This window comes from Callorhinus ursinus, unplaced genomic scaffold (assembly GCF_003265705.2).
Source record: "Callorhinus ursinus isolate GAN/ISIS: 27379988/994484 unplaced genomic scaffold, GSC_fseal_2.0 scaffold6, whole genome shotgun sequence".
In the NCBI taxonomy this organism is placed as follows: Eukaryota; Metazoa; Chordata; class Mammalia; order Carnivora; family Otariidae; genus Callorhinus; species Callorhinus ursinus.
The window spans coordinates 62,159,436-62,179,613 of NW_027397068.1; the positions used below are offsets into that span (position 1 = coordinate 62,159,436).

General features: G+C 45.7%; 1 protein-coding gene across 1 annotated transcript in view; it reads left to right on the top strand.

The window, feature by feature from the left end:
• Positions 1 to 4,057: 4,057 nt before the first annotated feature.
• The window catches only part of SAMD5 (sterile alpha motif domain containing 5), a 60,747-nt gene continuing 44,626 nt past the window's right edge, over positions 4,058 to 20,178 (top strand). The window contains exon 1 of the mRNA XM_025861439.2: positions 4,058 to 4,756. Coding sequence (XP_025717224.1) covers positions 4,301 to 4,756 — 456 coding nt within the window. The 5' untranslated portion in view covers positions 4,058 to 4,300. The remainder of the gene's footprint in view (positions 4,757 to 20,178) is intronic.

A 20,178-nucleotide genomic window follows, 5' to 3' on the forward strand; every position in this document is an offset into this window, starting at 1 on the left:
CTGGAAAACAGTATGGAGGTTCCTCAAACAGTTGAAAATAGAGCTATCATACGATCCAGCAATTGCACTACTGGGTATTTACCCCAAAGATAAAAATGTAGGGATCCGAAGGGGTACGTGGACCCCAATGTTTATAGCAGCAATGTCCACAATAGCCAAATTGTGGAACGAGCCAAGATGTCCATCGACAGATGAATGGATAAAGAAGAAGTGGTATATATACACAATGGAATATTATGCAGCCATCAAAAGGAATGAGATCTTGCCATTTGCAATGAGGTGGATGGAACTGGAGGGTGTTATGCTGAGTGAAATAAGTCAATTAGAGAAAGACACGTATCATATGACCTCACTGATATGAGGAATTCTTAATCTCAGGAAACAAACTGAGTGTTGCTGGAGTGGTGGGGGGTGGGAGGGATGGGGTGGCTGGGTGATAGACATTGGGGAGGGTATATGCTATGGTGAGCACTGTGAATTGTGCAAGACTGTTGAATCACAGATTTGTACTTCTGAAACAAATAATGCAATATATGTTAAGAAAAAAAAAGAACAGGATAGCAGGAGGGGAGTAAGTAGGAGGGGAAGACAATGGACTCTGAAAAACAAACTAAGGGTTCTAGAGGGGAGGGGGGTGGGGGGATGGTTAGCCTGGTGATGGGTATTAAAGAGGGCACGTTCTGCATGGAGCACTGGGTGTTATGCACAAAATGAATCATGGAACACTACTTCAAAAACTAATGATGTAATGTATGGTGATTAACATAACAATAAAAATGTTTTTAAAAAAGTGCAGGGTGTGGAGTCCCAAGGCTGAGAACCATGTAAAAAAAAAAAAAAAAAAAGACAGAAGCCTGAGGGTTCACACAAAAGAGATGTGAGCAAGTGTAGGAGACAAGAGACCAGAAACGGCATTGTAGTTCACAAGCCTCCAGATACCAGGCTTTCTTAGAGGTAATAGTAAGCTTTATTTATGACTGATTAACAACTGATTAATTTATAAAAGGCTTCCCTTCCAAGGAGAGCACCAGAATGCTTTATTTCCTAATTGGATGGTGACTTTCCCCATAAATAAAAGAGAATCACTGCTTCTTGTTGGGGAGACAGTTTGACATGGCAGGTTTGTTCTTGTCTCTGTCCTGATTTACTGTATGACCTTGGGCCAGTCATTTATCTTCCCCCAAACCAGTTTTACTAATTATAAAATGGAAATAAAAATACTTGCTGCCTTCACAGAGGATTAATGAGACAAGGTGAATGTCTCAGCTCCCAGGGGGTAAAAGGCTGTAGATAAGTAAGCAGAGAACTGTTAAGTAGAAGTGCAGGACTTTCCACACCACTTGGGAAAGAAAAAAATCCACAACAATAAAACCCTGGAGCTGTAAGTTTCCTAGTCTAAAAAAAAGGAGGCATGCCTCTCTTACAAATGGTCCAATTTTCCCTCCAGCATGCACTGGAGCCTGGGAAGGTCAGCCACCAGGAGACAGGCGCTGAATTCATCCCTCCAGAGTTCTAACCCTTGCTCCATCGTGAACAGTGACATCCTGGGGGGAAAATTAGTGTTCTGCTTCCTCAATTTCTTCTTCTGTAAGATACTGGTTATTATACTATTTAGAGACATGGAGACACAGGTATAGATGCCTGACATATAGTGAGTTCCAAATAAATACTTCTGTCTTCAGCAGCATAATTCAAACTGCTGGAATATTTTCCTCCTAAAAATCAAAGGTTCTGATGAAAGACTGTTGGGGAATAAAGGTAGACGTGATGTAACATCTCTGATTTAAAAGGGGCGCAGGGAACTAATATAAAGCTTTGATTCAGCTCACTTTCTTTTTTTTTCTTTTTTTTTTTTTTTAGATTTTATTTATTTGACAGAGAGAGGCACAGTGAGAGAGGGAACACAAGCAGGGAGAGCGGGAGAGGGAGAAGCAGGCTTCCCGCTGAGCAGGGAGCCCCACGTGGGGCTCGATCCCAGGACTCTGGGATCATGACCTGAGCTGAAGGCAGACGCTTAACGACTGAGCCACCCAGGCGCCCCCAGCTCACTTTCTTAAGCTGAATAAAATGTGCTTGGACAACGCCTTAAAATTCGCCTGCGCGACCGCAAGGGGGCACTGTGAGTCTGCTTTGGCGTGGGAGAGGCGCCCGCAGAGCGGAGCGGAAGGGGCTGGACGCTTCTAGCATCCCAGCGCCCAGGAGAAACGCATCCCGTAGCTCGGGCTCCGTAAGGAGTGGCCTTGATGACCCAGCGGGGGCGGAGGACGGAGGGGGTCTACAGGTAGCCCGACAGCTATACGCGCTCGTCCCGCTCCCACTCCGCAACAGGTTCCTTCCTGGCAGGTTCTTCCTGGCGGCTCTCTGTTCTTAATGTGGGATCCGCTAGTGCCTGAGCTTGGGAGCCCAGACACCCTTCCTCCGCCACCCCCCGAACTGTAGGGAACATTTGGGGTGTACCTGCGTCGGGTGTTTTGCTAGGCAAAAGGGTCAAAGGTGTCTGTCGTTTGGTTCTTTAAGGGGTCTGTGACCCTAAAGGGGTTAAGCTCTTCTGATTTAGGAAAAGAGGACCGCCTCTCCCTAAAACCAAAAAAAAAAAAAAAAAAAAAAAAGCCAAATGCGCTGTTCTGGAAACGACTCTGAAATCACCAGTTGTCTGTCGCCAAGGTCCGGGCCAGCGGATGGCACTCCCCACCAGGACTCCTTCAGGAACAGCGCCCAGTTTAGGTCCTGAAATACCTCAGGTGCGAAGTTGAATCGCCCTTCTGCGAAAAGGGAGAAGACGGTGAACCTGCCCCACCGGGTACCTGGACCAAAATTCTCTTGGCCCCAAGAAGAGGTCAGATGATTAGGGAAATTTAGGCCATGTACTCGATCTGTCCCACCTGCCGCTCGGGTCCCCACCCCCAAGCGTTTGCCCAGCCAGGCACCGGCAAGACGGAGAAACTCGACTGATACTGTTCCCTAGAGAGAAAGTGCCGCGGGCGGAGATGTCCGAGCGTCTCCTCTAAAGCGAGCTGGGTGGTGGCGTAGCCATGTTCCCGCGATCCCGGGCGGGAGGAGTGAGCTCTGCTTCCCAGGCTCCGGGACGGAGCGCCTGGAAGCGACCCTGGGGACAGCTGCCCGGCGAGCTCGGGCAGAATTCACGGTAGGCGGACCGGAGTGGAAGCACAGTGGAGACTAGGGTAAAAGAACCCGGCAGATAGTAGGGTGGGGGGCCGGGTGGAACGCGCCAGGCGAGGGGAAAATGTGACCCATCTCAAACTTTCGCAGACTCTGGGGCCCTAGGAAGGGAGAGGCAGGCAGAAGCACCAGCTTCTTCCACCGTCCGGCGCGCCCAGCTGCAGCGAGAAGGGGCGGCAACGCAGCGCCGGCTGGACGCGGGCGGCCCCCTGGTCGCACCCACCCGCCAGGCTAAAGTGCCACCGCGCGGGGCTCTGGGCCGGCGTCCACAGAAGCCAGACCGCTCCGTCCCGCGCTTCGGCTCCGAGGAAGGGGCTGTAACTCGGTTTGGGCCAGGAGGAGGGAAACTTGGCCTCGCAGCCTCGCCTGACCAGGTCGGGCGGGGGGACGTGCCCTTGGGCGGCGAGCGAGCCCGCGGGCTGAAGTCGGGGAGGCTCGGGAAGAAGTGAGCGCAGAGATGTCCACGAGCTAGAGAAATCAGATTAAAAAGAAATGTACAAAGAGATCCAAGGCCACCGCGCGAGCCCGGCAGCTTAGAAGCCACCCCTTGCGCACCAGGAGGACGGCAGACACTAGCACTCGCGAAGACGAGGCGCTCCTGGGCCGCCGCGGGTCTGCGCGGAAGAGCCGCCTCCCCAGCGTCGGGCGCGTATTCAGACGCCGGCGGCGGCCAGAAGCCGAGATGCGGCGCGCGGCTCCCGGCCGGTCCCGGCCCAGCAAACTCCGGGCGGGCCCCGCGCGCCGCTGACCCCGCGCGAGTCCGAGGGCTGTGCCGGCCCCGCCCGCCTCCGCCCCCTCCTGCGCCCGCTGCGCGCCCCTCCCCGCGGCGGCGGTGGCGGCGGCGGCGAATCCAGGGGCGGCGCGGAGCGGCTGGCCCAGCCGCCAGTGCCTGCGAGCTCCAGGCTGCTTGGGGAATTCACTTTGCCGCTTCTCCGCTTCTCCCTCCTAGGGCTTTTCCTGGTGGCTCCCTGGCTCCGGCCCTCTCCTTTCCTCTATACGGAAAACTTCGCTGCTATTTCTCTTTCCCCTTGGAGGAGAGGATTAAAAGTTCCCAGAACTGGTGCCGCCCGTGCCGCTCGGGCGCCGGGACTGTGCTTGCTGGTGGGGCTCGGGTCCCACCATGTGCACCAACATAGTTTACGAGTGGCTGAAAGCGCTGCAGCTCCCGCAGTACGCGGAGTCCTTCGTGGATAACGGCTACGATGATCTGGAGGTGTGCAAGCAGATCGGGGACCCGGACCTGGACGCCATCGGGGTGCTGGCGCCCGCGCACCGCCGCCGCATCCTGGAGGCCGTGCGCCGGCTGCGGGAGCAGGACGCCGCCGCCGCCGGCCTCTACTTCACGCTCGAGCCGCAGCCGCCGCCCGCGCCGCCCGCAGTCGCCGTCCCCACCGGCCGCCGGGGGGAGCCGTGTGGCGGCCCGGCCCCGGGCACCCGCTGGGACCCCCGCGGCCAGACGACGGCCCCCCGCAGCAGGGAGCTGGTGAGCTACCCCAGACTGAAGCTGAAGATCATGATCAGGGATAAACTCGTCCGCGACGGCATCCACCTGAGCAAGCCCCCGTACTCCCGCAAGGTAAGCAGGCGCCGCCCGGACCGCGCGGCGGGAGGAGACTCGGCCCCACCGCTGCAGCCCGTTCCCGGTGACGACGGGGAGGCGAGGATGCTTTGGGTATTTGGGATTCTCTACTCTGTTCTTTCTGTATTCGCTCTTTATTCCTTCTTTCCTGGTGTCACCAGCGGTTGGTTAAGACGAGATCCCACACCCAGATGTCAGTTCTAAACTAGGACCAAGTCTCCGCTTAGTGTCTGGTGCTCTCCTGTCAAGAACTGGATGAGCGGCCCTTCTCCAGGAGCAGCGGGCAACTCCTGATACCCCCGGTAGTAGTAATTAGGTCTGAAGGGTACCAGAATGTTCATGCCACATGGGTTCCCTCTCTTTTTGAGAAACTTCCGAAGGGAAATTGGCTAACTCTTTAAAGTGGGAAATCACGCCCTGTTGCTCTCAGTTCCATACAGTCGAATGCCTTCACTGCTGCACATTTGAAAAGTGAACCACTGACATGGCCATTCTGGGGGAAAAGTTAAATGTCAGTCCTTGGGATGAGTTTCTTCAACTTAAGTGCAGAGAGGGAATGGGTGCTAAAGACATTGGAGGTAATGGGGCCAGTGAGGGTGTACTGCTGAGGTCTTTGCTGGGTCACCAGTTTAGTTTACTATTAATCCAGATGAGACGAAGGAGGTACAACTGTGAGTTCTAGAAAGTCTGAGTGGACTCCTGTTTGGGAGGAGAGAGCACAGCCCAAGGAAGTGAGATTTTCAGTGGCCAGTGAGGAATCCCGGGGAAGGAATCACAGGGAAGGAGCTGGGAGGTTATGGAAAGGACCCTGTGAGGAAAGCTGAAATATGGACTTGGGCGCGGAATAATTAAGTAACAGAAAGTCTTGTTTTCGTAAAGTTCTGTCCCTCCAGTTGAGTGTTGAGTTTAGGTTTCTGGAGCCATCCAAGTAGAGGGTCCTGCCTTGAAAGGGAGAAGTAGGCAGCACAGGTAATCCCCAAGCCTGCTTGGAGTTACCCAGGAAAAGGAGCCCCTCAGCTGGAAATCATGTAGAGAAGCCCAGAGGGAAAAGGTGGTGAAGAAGCTGCAGCCGTGGGTGGGGGTGGGTGTGGGGACAGCTGTAAACAGCACCTGAACAGAGAAATATGGGTTATCTAAATGTTTTGTGCTCATTTTAGTCACTTGAGTTGCTTTATATTTTTAAGTAAAGATCATAATGTCTGGATTTAAGGAAGGGCAAGCGAAAACTTTCTTAAAAAGTGGATAGGTAGATGGGAGTGAAGGGTTTAATATTGTCCGTAGGTTATCTTGCAAGAAAGATAGGCAATTCAGATAACGAACGTGCTTGGGAGTATAAATTTGTTTTATAAAAATGAATAGGGCAGGTCTGAAGGACAGTTTGCCTCAAATTAAACACATATTTCGGTTACCCACGCTGTGTTACCGATGTGTGCCCCAGCCAGGGGAATAGAGAGGAAAGCACACTTTTTCCAGGCAGGTAGCATTAGCCCTGTTTGGTGTAGATAGACGGACTGGACCATTAGTATAAAGGCTCATTCCTGGAGACAGCAGGTCAGAGGAGTTCAGGCGGGTCAGACTCTTGAATTTACATCCCAGGAGGTGAATTGGGTGTGAGCTGAGAAGATGTGAGCACATGGGCACGCAGTGAGGGTGAAGGTCGAGGTCTGGCCAGAAAGGGCTACCGAGAATAAGGTGTGTCCCTAGGGCTTGCTTACCCCTCAGGAATGGAGCCGCGTCCACAGAGCTGCGTCCAGACAAGAGGGTAGAGGAGAGGGCGGGTTGGAGGGGAGAGTGGTGTGCAGGAAGTATCATATTTTGGTTCTGATACTTAAAAACACAGGCATAGATATCAAACTTTAGAGGCTGAGAAGGATTGTTGTGTGGACATGAAATGTGTGGGTGTAGGTTTTGGACCTAGATCAGTGTGGGATATGGTAGTGCGTTTGAGCAAGTGTGATTTACAGAAGACAATTTCACCTTGTGTCGTAATACTGTTTACTTTCCGTGTAAATGATTACTTCAGTCAACTTCTACATAAATCCTCTAACAATGAGAATAAAGATACACCCCATTCACTTCCCATACACATTTAATTCTGGTTCTTGAAGTGATGAAAAGAATAGAGTGGGGATAGAAGTAGTTTTGTACCTCCATTGATACTCCGCCTGTGAACCAGATAAACAGAGATGACAAATTAAATTGTAAAGAAAAAGTTCTATTCCTGTATTTTTATATATTTGTTACAAGAAAAACACACAATAGGAACTGAAATATAATGACTGTATCCCAAAGGGAGCATCTAAGTGTATAGTGCCAGATCGCGTTGGTGATTCTGAATTTGTTGCTTATGTGTGCATTGCTTCTAAAGTTTTGGGTTTTAAATTATTTGAGAATTGTCTTCTGATGCAGCTAGTTTCTGTGCAGATAGCGCTAGGACCTTTCTTTAAAATGTGATCCACATTATAATATCTCCAGGTTCCTTGGCTCTGTCGTGATCAGAATGCGTAGGTGTTCATTACGTGCATTTGGGATTCTGCCTTTTGGAGTGAGCCTCACGTCTCCTTTATAGTCCTTTGCATCATTGATCCCTGTGATTTTTTTTTTTTTTTTGTATATTGGTGAGAATATTAGATGGCTTGAAAGTGAGTTTATACCATGGATGGTCAAGGCAGGAATAGCAAATCTTTATAGAGGAAAATAAATTGAGGAGTTTTCCTAAGAATCATCAGAAAGGGCTTTAGGACTGTAGGATTTGCTTCAGGAACAGTTCATGTTTGGTGTGCTGTTCTGGGCTCACCTTACCAACTGCTGCCACGTTCCCCTCTTAGGTGAGTTGCAGTGTAAGTAAAAGGTAAGTTTCTCTTTGTTTTCCAAAGACAGTAATTAAAATCTAAGTTCAAAGTAAGTTTCCCTTTGTTTTTCCAAAGAAAGTAATTAAAATGTAAGTTCAAAGCAAGTCTGCAGCTTTGGAAAACCAGGAGCCTGGAAAGAACACCACTTGAAATCAAAGAGCATTGGATGAGTCTGTTTTCTGTTCTGTACTTCTGTGACTGCTGTGATTTCTGCCTTAGTGGGAGGGGGATATGTTTTCATAGGGTGGGACTTAGATATAGCTCTAGACATGAGATCTCAGTACTTCACCAGGCTTCCCTACAAGCCTCTAGGCTCCAGGTTGCTGTGCTTGGCAAGATGCAGAAGCCCTGCCCTCAAGGAACTTGGGGTGAAGCAGGGAAGACCTAAAGTGGAACGAACAGTCATACTAAAGCGTGATGATTGCTTCGGTGGGGAGTGCAGAATGCCATGGACAGGTGCATCCAACTTCATTTGTAGGGAGGTGGGTCGGGGCAGGCTTTCCAGAACTGGCGTTTGGTCAGAGAACCAAAGGTTGGAAGGGTTTGGCCTGAGGAAGAGCAGGGTCCTAAGGGGAACAATGTTCTAGACAGACAGTATGTGCAAAGGTCTGGAAGGCAGGAAGTTGAGCAGGAATTCAGTCTGGCTGGAGCACAGAATGCTTGGAGGAAAAGGCAAGAGATGGAGAGACAGGCAGTGGCCGGTTCTGGATGGCCTTGAACTCCTATTTAGGAATTTGGAGTGTATCTTGAAAGGGGGGCTACTGATGGATCCTGAGCAGAAACAGGGTGAACAATTAGGTTGTTGCAGAGTGTGGGGAGATTTGCTGGTGGCAGGGACTGGGTGGTGACTGTGGGGGAGGAGCAGTGGAGGTAACTGATGACTCTCTGGCCGCCAGGGGTGCGAGGGGAGAGCTCGGGGTGACCTGCAGATTTCTGGGTTAGGATTACAATGCTGTTCCCTGACGAGGTAGGAGACCCGAAAGAAGAGCACGTTTGGGGAGAAAGATGTTGCCTTCGGGTATAAACATACAGAGCGTTTTCACTCCCTTAAAAATCCTCCTGTGCTCCACCTATTCCAACTCCCCCCAAACCCCTGGCAACCACTGATCTTTCTCCTGTTTCGATAGTTTTGTCTTTTCTAGAACATCCCACAGTTGGAAGCATATAGTATGCGGTTCTTTCAGATTAACTTCTTTCCCTTGACGATGTGCATTTAAGGTTCCTGCATGTCTCCTTCTGGCTTGACGGCTCATTTCTCTGAGTGCTGAATAACATTCCATTGTCTGGATGTACCACTGACAGTCTTCTAATGAAGTTTGGCTGAGAAGACAGAACTAAGGCAACGGAGAAGAAAGGAGACTAAGTCAAGGGAAGGGTTTTGTGGGGTTATTTATTTATTTATTTTTTTTTTAAGGATGAGAGGAGATGAAACATGTCTGAGGGTTGGTGGTGGGGGGCCAGAGATAGGGAGTCGTCCCATAGGTCAAGGTCTTGGAGGAGGTGGGAGGGAATCGCGCCCAAAGCACTGAAAGGAGAAGGTGGTTTTGCTTTGAGGGGGAGAGGGGTGCCTCCTCCATAGTAGGAGAGAGCAGAGGATGGGGGGGTGACATTGAGGAGCCCTCGTTTGTCTGTTTGACCATCTGATACCAGTGAGGGGGGTAAAGTGGAGGGATTAGAGGTTTATGGAGAAGGTTGTGTTCATATACAAATAGTGGGTGCTATGATCTGGTGCTTATGGCTATGCCTAAACATAAACATCACACAGTAGTGTTTATAGGATATACGTAAGTGCACGTATAGAGACGGTGCCCTTGTCGTTCCTATGTATGGGGCGCAGGTGACAGGCTGTGCACGAGGTAGTATCACATCCTGTGCAGTTTGGCAGTGCTGGAAAATGCAGTGTGGTAGGTGGGAATGCTAGGGGGCTCTAAAGGTATTCTGTTTACTAGCGGACTTGGCAAAGCAGAAAGCAGCCCTTAGGGTGGATAGTGGATGGGGCAGGCTTCTCAACTTTTTCACTTGAAACATATCTCCTTGCCATACATTACCAGTTAACATTGTTTGAGCTAGTATAACCTTATTTAATAACGCTGTAAGAATGTTAGGCCTCATTCCCACCTCCGCGTGAATCTAATTATGTCACAAGACTCCCATGATAATAGGTCTGGGAATGGGTGTTTGGGAGACACGGCCCAGGATGAAGGAGTATGGAGACAGAGGTAGCACGAGGGCATCTATGTCTGTGCCAGGGTGAGGATATAGAAGAAGTATTTAGAAAGACAGAAGTTGGGGAAGAAAACTTTGGAGTTTTGCCTTGGGTCCTGGCAGAGCTGAAATGACAATAAATATTCCTCCCCCAGAATTCCTCTGCCTTCATGGAGTTATCAGGGACAGACTGGAAGCTGGCAAAGTTCAGTTCTCCCGAATCAAATCATCCTCAAGCATCCTCAGCCTAGGCAAATGAAGATCCTTCTAGGCTTTTGTTGTTCTTAGTCTCTGATTGGAACATGGTGGAAAGAAAGGGCCTGGAAGGAGGCGACTTTCCTCATGCTATTTGTAGTTGACTTTCTGGAGAGTTTCCAACATGCAGACTCTTAGCCCATCCACCTACTTCAGGAACACTGAGCACCATGTGCCCGTGTTGGTTCACAGTCTCCAGAGTCCCCAGGTGAAATTGGAAACTGGCCGCTGTCCACTGAGGGCAGAGAGAGACCAGAGAGAGAGAGAGGCAGACCAGGCCAGGCTGACAGGTGGCAGGTTTGGTAAGCAAGGGAACTGATGTGGGAGGCTTGTCTGGGGCGGCTGCACAGTGAGGAGCTCTCTGCACCTGCCTGCCAGAATATTAAAGGTTTATAGAGAGGTTTTTAACCAGGTATAGTCCCGATTGTCATCCAGATAATCTCAGTATCACATTAGGCTCCCAAGGCTGCGTTCTCGAAGTGCCTCCACATGTGGGAACAGTGGGAGTAATACTCATTCCAAGGACAGAGGAGGAGGTGGAGGAGCCTCTGATGGCTGGGGTCCAGCTCTTGGGTCAACTGCTCCCCTCACTGACCTTCTTCAACAGCTAGGCCCTAGCATAACCACAGCAAACCAGACAGACAAATCAGACAGATGAACCAGACAGATGTGGTTCCTGCTTACAGTTAATGGATGTGTCTGCAGAGGGCCTAACCCAGTATCTGATGTACAGGAGGAGTGTCATATGAAAGTTGAATGTAGGATGTGAAGGCGATCTGGCTGCAACATGTCACCCCATTGATCGCCAGGGTTGATTCGGCCACTCTGTCTGGCGAGGCAGGTGTTCCCTCCCCCCCTCACTGCTCCGTGTGCGTCCCTCCTAAAGCCACCTGCACTTGGTCTAAGAGGACGACCTTTCCTGATAGATAAAGGAGAACCGTTCTTTGGTTGAGGGTATACAAAAAGCTGCACTCCCTGCTAGAACCTCCAAACAAGCTCTCAAGGTCCATTTGTAGGAGAAGGTAGGGTAGTCAAGCTTCCAGGACTCCAGACACATGCAAATGAGGCGCTGCACCTGGCAGTCTGCCCTTTGAAACAAACCAAACAGTTGAATGTTGTTTCTACAGATGCCAGAACTGGGGTGCAAAATTTAAGAAGGTGTTCCTCGTCGGGGGTGTGCAAGTCTGGGCCCTGCTCATGGGCCAGCTGCCATTAATGCAATAAATCCATCATCATGAACTGTCAGGTATTCGCAGGCATTGCCGACAGCCCTCCGATCACACACTAGCAGTCCCTTGCCACGCGTCAGACCTGTGGGCAGCAGCAGTGTGCTGTGGGCGGAAATGGGCCAAGCTCCCCCACGAGGCCGGCATGCTTTTCTGTGCATTATGGCAGCTCGGGGGGCTCCTCTGTGCATCCGGATGAGCCCTCTCTGCCAACCCCGTGCGGCGGCGGTGAAGAGCCCAGGCTCTTCACCTGGGTGTACCGGGGTGCAGGTCCCAGCTCTGCTCCATGCTAGGGCACCTCAGGCCCCTCTGCCCAAAGTGGACAACGCTAGTGACTGCTTTATAAGGTCCTTATGGAGATTAGATGAGCTGGGAACTTTCTAGGCTATAATTTGTATCGGGTCCCTGGGGCTACTGTCCTCACGTACCACGAAGTAGGTATATAAAACAACAGAAACGTATTCTCTCACAGTTCTGGAGGCTGCAAGTTGAAACTTAAGGTGTTGATTAGGGTCTTGCGCCAAAATCCCAAGGGTCTGCACTGTGATTTACCAGTAGGGACCACCCAAACCTCCAAAGGCCATCTCTGTATCTGCACCTGCCACTTTAAGCACCCCGGGGTCTGCTGGGGCGTATGGCCCACGTGGCCACATAGCTGTTACAGAGCCTTCTCTGGTTCTGGGCCGCACTCAAAACTAGCAGCTTTTCTAGTGTCTTGGTAAATGGGCTGGGGTAGCACATCCCAATGAGGGATAGGTTGCCTCCAAAGTCCAAAGAGGCCCATTTAGGCGTTGTGCCTCTTTTTTGGGTTGGGGGGCAGATTCAACAACTTATCCTCACTTAAGAAAGGATATCTCAATATGGCCCCCACCACAGGACCCCTGAAAATTTCATCAAGGTAGAAGGCCCCTCAGCTTGTGTCAGATGTCTCACCTTCATGCAAATTTCTTACCATTAAATCCAGCGTAGTTGCTACTTCTTGTTCACTAGGTCCAAGCAGCATAATGTCAATGTAATGAACCAGTGGAAGGGAAAGGTGATCAAGAACCCTCTCAACTAAATTATGACAGAGGCTGGAGAGTTGATATACCCGCTGGAGGTAGGACAGTGAAGGTATGCTGCTGGCCTTGCTTGGTGCATATTGAGACATCGAGGAAATAGCATTGGCCAGATGTATAACCTGGCTCATGGTAAGTGCTCACCTATGTTAGCTCCTATTACACCATACCTAATCGTGTTCAGACATTGCAGCCTCCATTAGAGTAGTCTTATGTCAGCTTTGTTTAGAAAAGTCCATTCGCTCAGGTTTCATTCCTGATGATAGGGGTGTTTAGTGATTAATCAGTGGCAGATTTTTTTTTTTAGATTTTATTTATTTGACAGAGAGAGAGAGCACATAAGCAGGGGGAGTGGCAGAGGGAGAGGGAGAAGCAGGCTCCCTACTGAGCAGGGAGCCCAATGTGGGGCTGGATCCCACGACCCTGGGATCATGACCGGAGCCAAAAGCAGACGCTTAACCGACAGAGCCTGAACCCAGGTGCCCCAGTCAGTGGCAGATTTTTCTTACAAATGATGCCCAATCATTTCTTGCCGGAGGATACAATAATGAAAATAATTTTAAAAAATAAATAAATAAATAAAAATATAAACACTTTAGAATGTAGACATTCAAAATTAGGTTGTAATCTTCAAAACAGTCACTTGGTAGATCACAGTGTTTCCATTACTCAAAACATTTCTGAAGGTCTAGTGCCTGCAGAACACTCTTTAGAACATAGTGGGGACAAGCCTTCATTCTTCTAAGGTAGATCTGGTTTGGGGTAAACACCTAAAGTGATTTGGAATCAAATCTGAGAATTATGACTAAAGACAATCAATAAAATATGAAATGGAAGACAGAAGCTGACAAGAAAATGAATATTTTTTTTTCTTGGTATGACTTCTAAAGTGGTTTTAAATTTTGTGATATTTATAATTCTTTTGCTACTTTTGAATCCTTAAAAACAGGCTCTTACTGTGTATCTACGTCATAAGTGCAGAATACCTCAACAAAACACAAAAGTCAATTCCCTATGTATCTGCAAAGAGCAAGGCACTAGTCATGGACTCTCCCAATAGATAATTAGTGTAAAGGTCCTTATGGTCCTATAGGGCAGGACTTAAGTAAACCGGGCATACGTATTAGTAAACTGCAGCACTCGATGGGTTAATCTGGATTTGGGTGTCTCTTGGTGTTCTTACAGCTTTTCCTTTGCTTCTCCTACTGTTTTTAGAAAGCTCTGCTCTACGCTGCCTTCTCAAGTCTTAACAGAAGTCAGAGTCCTCATTTCCCCTCTCACACTTTAGTGCAAAAAAGATGCTAAAGGCAGGGATACCAGAGTTAAGAATGCCCTCATGAACCTTGTATGCTCTTAGGTAATTGTCTAAGGTATACTGTGACAAAGAAGAATTATGTTTTGATAAAAATGCCATTCTTTTTAGATTATAGAATTGCTCAGATTTCAGTTCACTGGAAGTATGTTCTGAAATGAATTTTCTTAAAATAAGGTGAGTCAGATGACACGGACTTGACCAGAGCCGGTCCTCGAAACAGGTCCTAAGAATATTGCCCATAGCGAGGGAAAGTTCACCAGGAACCATGATAGTCATAGCCTCTCAAGGTTATAGCCTGTTTAGAGTTAGAAGTGGCATTGAGTTCTTGTCTTATTACTGCTACTGCCTGAGCTTGAGTTGATGGTTTTTGAACAGTTATTTTCTAAGTCTGATGAAAAAATGTTATTTCAGATCAACTGCCGATTCGGACTTGGGAGGCCTGGGAGGAACAGGAAGGAAATTCTCGTTTCAGTCAATATAAAAACTATTAAGGTTAAATAACTGTGGATCATGCCAAAAGATATTAAGGATACAATCTGTCTTACATAGAGACTAAATGACATCTAATAGTTTAAAGAGATTTCATTACTGCTGCTAATTGAAATAAATGGTCTGATGAGCTCCAAAAACTTTACTGTTAGGTTTCCATAAAGTTATAAATACAAACAGAATAAGACCTACTTCATTTGGAACATGTTTGAAAGATAAAAAAGACAATTGGTATGCATTTTTTGTTTGCCCAAATCATAACAAATAGCACTTCCAAGTTTTAAGATGGTTTCCCTAGAACTTATAATTCTATAATAAGACTAGAGGTATACCTACTCTATTTGACACCCAGAGTATATAATTTTTAATACTCCCTTCTATTTGACAAAATTTTCTTAAGTAATGGTCATGGGATAAAATACAATAAATATTTTCTTGATTACCTCTTTAGTTTTAAAGCAATTAACAATGAAAATAAGGAATGCATTTTAATATTAAAGTATTCAAACCTAGTAAACGCATTTTATCTATGAAATAGAATTTGCACTTAACCAAACTAAAGTATCATACTTTGCAGTTTGTGCTGTCTCACTGTTTTTGAATTTTCAACACAAATGAAAACTCAAAGTGGTCACAAAAGAATAATAAAACCAAAGTACTTCAAGTTTTGTTTCTTTGTTTTTTGCAAATCATGGTTCTGTCATTGTTTATTTCAAACCTACTGTTTACTAGGAATATATTATCATACTACAAGAAAGATGTGACAACTTTCACAAACTTATTCTAGGAAAGGACTCTTATAAACCAGGTCTGTGGGTTGGTGCTAGCTGTATAACCAGGAGTTCTCTGAATTAACTCTTGTGCAGAACACAGTGCTTATTAAAAGGACAGGTAATAACAAGATAATTAGAAGTGAATACACATACCATTAAAACTCAGCAGTAAGTAACTACAGCATCCACAATTTAGACCAACGATTTTTTTAGGGAGGAGTGTTTTACCAGTCATATTCTTTAGAATTGTCTGTAGGGCATGTTTATAATTAAAAGGTTTATTTTGTTTTTAGGGGCTTTTTTATTGCCTGCAACTGGGGTGAAACATTTCCTCTGCCCTGCCCTGGAAGACATAAAGAAATGTGGTCGATCATTTTAGTTTAAGAGAAGCTATTTCTTCTGTAAAGTGGTGCTGACATCTCTCTCACAGGGTTGTAGAATGAATGAAATGGGATAATATTTATCAAATGGTTTCGTAAGTTCTAAAACAACTTTATAGATTTAAGGTATTCTTATTGATAGTGGATAAGTCATTATGTTTATCATAAAACTTTGAAAATATTTCTGACTGAAAATCAATCATACTGAATTGAGCAAATTTGGAGAACACTGAAGCAGATCTAGAAGAAATTGAAAATGGTCTACATTACAATTTCTAATGCTACAATGTATTTCTTTAAAAATAATTTTTTTAAAGATTTTATTTATTTATTTGAGAGAGAGAGAATGAGAGATAGCACGAGAGGGAAGGGGGTCAGAGGGAGAAGCAGACTCCCTGCCGAGCAGGGAGCCCGATATGGGACTCGATCCCGGGACTCCAGGACCATGACCTGAGCTGAAGGCAGTCGCTTAACCAACTGAGCCACCCAGGCGCCCATAAAAATAATTTATATGTAAGAATATTTGTGCACAAATCTCACAGTACACTGTTAGTGAATAAGGGGAAGCCTGTTCCTAAGTCTCAAGTATCACTTGAAAAATGATTTTAGGGGCGCCTGGGTGGCTCAGTGGTTAAGCGTCTGCCTTTGGCTTGGGTCATGATCCCAGGGTCCTCGGATGGAGAAGCGCACTGGGCTCCCTGCTCCTTGGGAGGCCTACTTCTCCCTCTCCCACACCCCCTGCTTGTGTTCCCTCTCTCGCTGTGTCTCCCTCTGTCAAATAAATAAATAAAATCTTTAAAAAACAAAACAAGGGCGCCTAGGTGGCTCAGTTGGTTAAGCGACTGCCTTCGGCTCAGGTCATGATCCTGGGGTCCCAGGATCGAGTCCCACATCGGGCTCCCTGCTCAGCGGGGAGTCTGCTTCTCCCTCTGACCCTCTTCCCTCTCGTGCTCTCTATCTCTCATTCTCTCTCTCTCAAATAAATAAAAAAAATCTTTAAAAAAATACTAAGACATAGTCTATCTTAGTTTAGCACCACAATTTAACTTCTAATCATTTCTTATTGGGTTGAAACTTTACCCATATGATTATTGATTATTATAATTTTTTATCATTTGAAAATGTCATGTTTGAGAAATAGTATTTCATCATTCTTTGAATTAGATTTCTTAGATTACCAGTTTACATAATTTCATATTTGTGGCTTTTAATATTTATAATTATGTATTGCCTGTTCATGGTGTTTGCCTGTTTTTTTCTGTGGTCTCAGTCTACTCCCAGTTGCTTTGCAAGAGCTCTTTATAGATTGAAGAAAATAATCATGACTGCATAGAGGTTGCAGAAATTTTTCCCAGAATGTGGTTTACCTTAGAATTTTGTTTTGTTTTTTTGTGTGTGCACCGAATTTTATTTATTTTTTTATTTTATTTTTTAAAGATTTTATTTATTTATTTGACAGAGAGAGAGAGACGGCGAGAGAGGGAACACAAGCAAGCGGAGTGGGAGAGGGAGAAGCAGGCTTCCCACTGAGCAGGGAGCCCGATGTGGGGCTCGATCCCAGGACCCTGGGATCATGACCTGAGCCGAAGGCAGACACTTAACGACTGAGCCATGCAGGTGCCCCATGTATGCACCGAATTTTAAAACTCTTATATATTCTATCTTATCAATAATTTTAGCAATTTCTTTCAGACTGGAGGAATAAAAAGGTACAAACTCAGAATTGAGTTTGAATTATTTTTTACCATTTACTTGGACAAGTTATTTAATCATTCTAAACCTGAGTTGTCTCATCTATAAAATGAGTGTAATATTACCTACTTCTTAACCTTATAATTACTACATTCTTGTCAGGATGAAGATCTTATCTTAGATTGTTAGTTCACATCCTTACCATTCTGTTGAGGCTAAATGTTCTTTTTTAATTTCAAAAAGCTCTTGAAATCACCACAACAGATGTAATTTGTTTGCCTGCTATCACCATCAAGAATATTTTGCTCAATTTATCATTTGCTTTTTAGGTTTTCCTTTTTTTTTTAAATAGAGAAATAGAGTTAGTCTCTATTTTTGTGATCACTTTTATCCTTATAAATCCCTTTCTTGAGTCCAAAATCAGTTCATATTTACCTATATCTCCCATTATTCTTTTCTTGTTTGTTTCATTTCTGGATTTTGCTCTCTCACCCACCTGAAAATTTATTTTGGCAGATGGTAGAGCTCTAATGCTCTACGTAATCATACGTGACAGTTATATGCTTTACAGGAATTCCCCAGCCTTTATTTCTGTGTTCTTGTCTTATTCTAAAATTTAACGGAAATGCTGCAAGTATTTTGCTGTTACTCTGCCACTGGCTATCAGTCTAAGATAGTCCACATGACGTTAAAAAATCACCTTCGTTTTTCTAATTTTGTGGGAATTTTTTACTGGGAATGGATATCTGATTCTAGTAAATATCTTTTCAACACCTTAAAAGTTAACTGAGAGCGCTTTTCTTCCTGGGCTTAACGGTGCAGTATTGCGTTAAGAGACTGCCCAACGGTGCACCATCCTTACGTCGCTGAGATGCAGGAAATTGTGAAGCGATGTCTTCCGAAGCAACCAGAGTTTGAGAGGAGGGATCATGTCATCTTACTCCCGGCGTATTATGACATTCTTTTACATTCCATATCTTTTCTCTCATGAACAACGGTTGACATTTACCTTCAGTCTGGTAACCCCTCCGACGGTTATCGTCATGACATTTTTGCATTGACTTTGTGCCCGTAGCTTTGTGGGAGTCGTGGTCTCTGGCTACATAAGCACAGGAGGTGGCCACAGTGGGGAGACGTGGGACAAGCAGAGCAGGCTTGTGGCTCAGTAGGTTGCAGCCACATAGCTGTGAAGACTAGATCTACTCCATCTTCTGGTTTGCATAGACATTTTATGTTTGAACCACAGTGTAGAGACTCTGAGGAGGGTGGGGGGGGTGGGGTTTAACTCAAATCCTTATTGATTTTACCGTTTTTGAAGAGTTCTCCCCCTTGTCTACTCACCGCCCCCCCACACCGACACAAGGCACCTTCTCCCTCCCCGCGCCCCACCCACCCAACACCAGGCCTTTTAGTGGAAAATACAAACGAAGGCTGCTTGCCAGATGCCATGTTAAATTGAAAACCCTTATAAAAGAAATTGATGAGGCATTCATTTTAATTTGAGTCTTTGACTTTGCATAGAAACAACAGCCCCATGTGTAACAAAGATACAATGGGAAGATGCAATAAGAAATATTGTAACAAGTCCTTGATTTACATTTAAACATTCCTTGACAGGTCAAATAGAAGGATTTTTTTAAAAGGTCATTGAAGCAAGAATTAACAGTGGGGTACAGGAATGTTATGTTTCTGGAGAAAATACCTCTATCAGGTGCTGAATTCAGCTGGGTTTGCAGAAATGGATGCACCCAGTGCTTCCCAAGCTAGCCATCAATCTCGCAATAAAGATAGAGCCACTTTAAAGTAACCATGTAGCAACGCAGAATGGAACACTGCTATGTGATGAAACGCTCCTCTGGGAAATTCTTGATTGACAAAAGTAGTGCTGCATTAAGTATTAGCAATATTTTCATGACCAGAAAGTAATAAAGCTATAGATAATCTTTATGAAGAGAAAATATTTTACATAAAGAACTGCCACACAATCTCAAGACTTGCTTCCTGTGGTATCCTGTTCAGGCGAAAAGTAGCTCTACCTAAATATGAAAGAAAAAAACTGGTAATTTGATAAGTTGTTAATTGCATCCAAGGTTGGTGTTCTAGTCCGTGACATTTATAAGTCATCTCAAGAAAAGATGATATTAGGTGCTATCTGGGATCACACAAATCCACTGTATCTCTGGCTTGATTAGGCTTCTATAGTGGGAGAAAATTCAAGAAATGCATATTGCATCCATTATAGATTAGAGTTGTGCCAAAGGGTATGCAAAGTAATTTTACTCCTTTGAGATCTGCTTCATTACAGAGAGGTGGTAGAGAGTTGGAGTTAGGTCGGTGGCATTAACTTTGAGTTTTATTGCTGTGTCATTTTCAATCAGAGTTTTTACTGCCACTTCTTGGCACAGCAGTTTGTACCAGTGTATATTATCTCTGTTAATATGACTCCTTATATTGATATACTTATCTTGAAAATGGTGGTGAGCCGAATCCTGTGATCTGTCTCTGATCATTTATTAAAACACGAGGACAGTAACATACTTTTCCTACTGAACCCTCTCAGTCCCTCTCTCTGACGGGAAGTACAGCATTCTTTGTCACCCCCAGTATTGTGGGAAGAACATGCTAAATTATATTAAAAATGATCTGTGAAGAAAGAGGGGGAGTGATGTTGTTCCTCTGAAGGCAGGAAAATGGAAAAAAGCAAGAGGTCCTAAGGTAGTGAATTCAATCCATACTCTGAAAACCTTTTCATTGCGCTTTGATTTCATTAATAGTGAAAATTAGATTTATTCTTAATCCAACCATATGGTCATTAGTTACGGATATTTTGATTTTACTCTTCACATCTGGAGGAGACTTCTTACTTAAACCTCCTCCCTCATTCTCCCCGTGGAGTTTAAAAGCCAAAACATAATCTTCCATCCTACCGTACTTGTTCATTCAGACTTCCCCAACTTAGGATAAGCTTCTTGCTGTTGGTAACTCTTTCAGATAGAACATAAGGAAACAGCTTTGAAATACACAGACTAATAATAATAACTGATCATGGTCGCTATTTCTTATTTTTGTTGAGTGCTTTACCATAGCATTTCATTCAGTCCTCATTACAACCCTCTGTGGTCATGTTTTTGGCATCTTCAATTTACATATGAGGAAAATGAGGCCTAAAGAGCT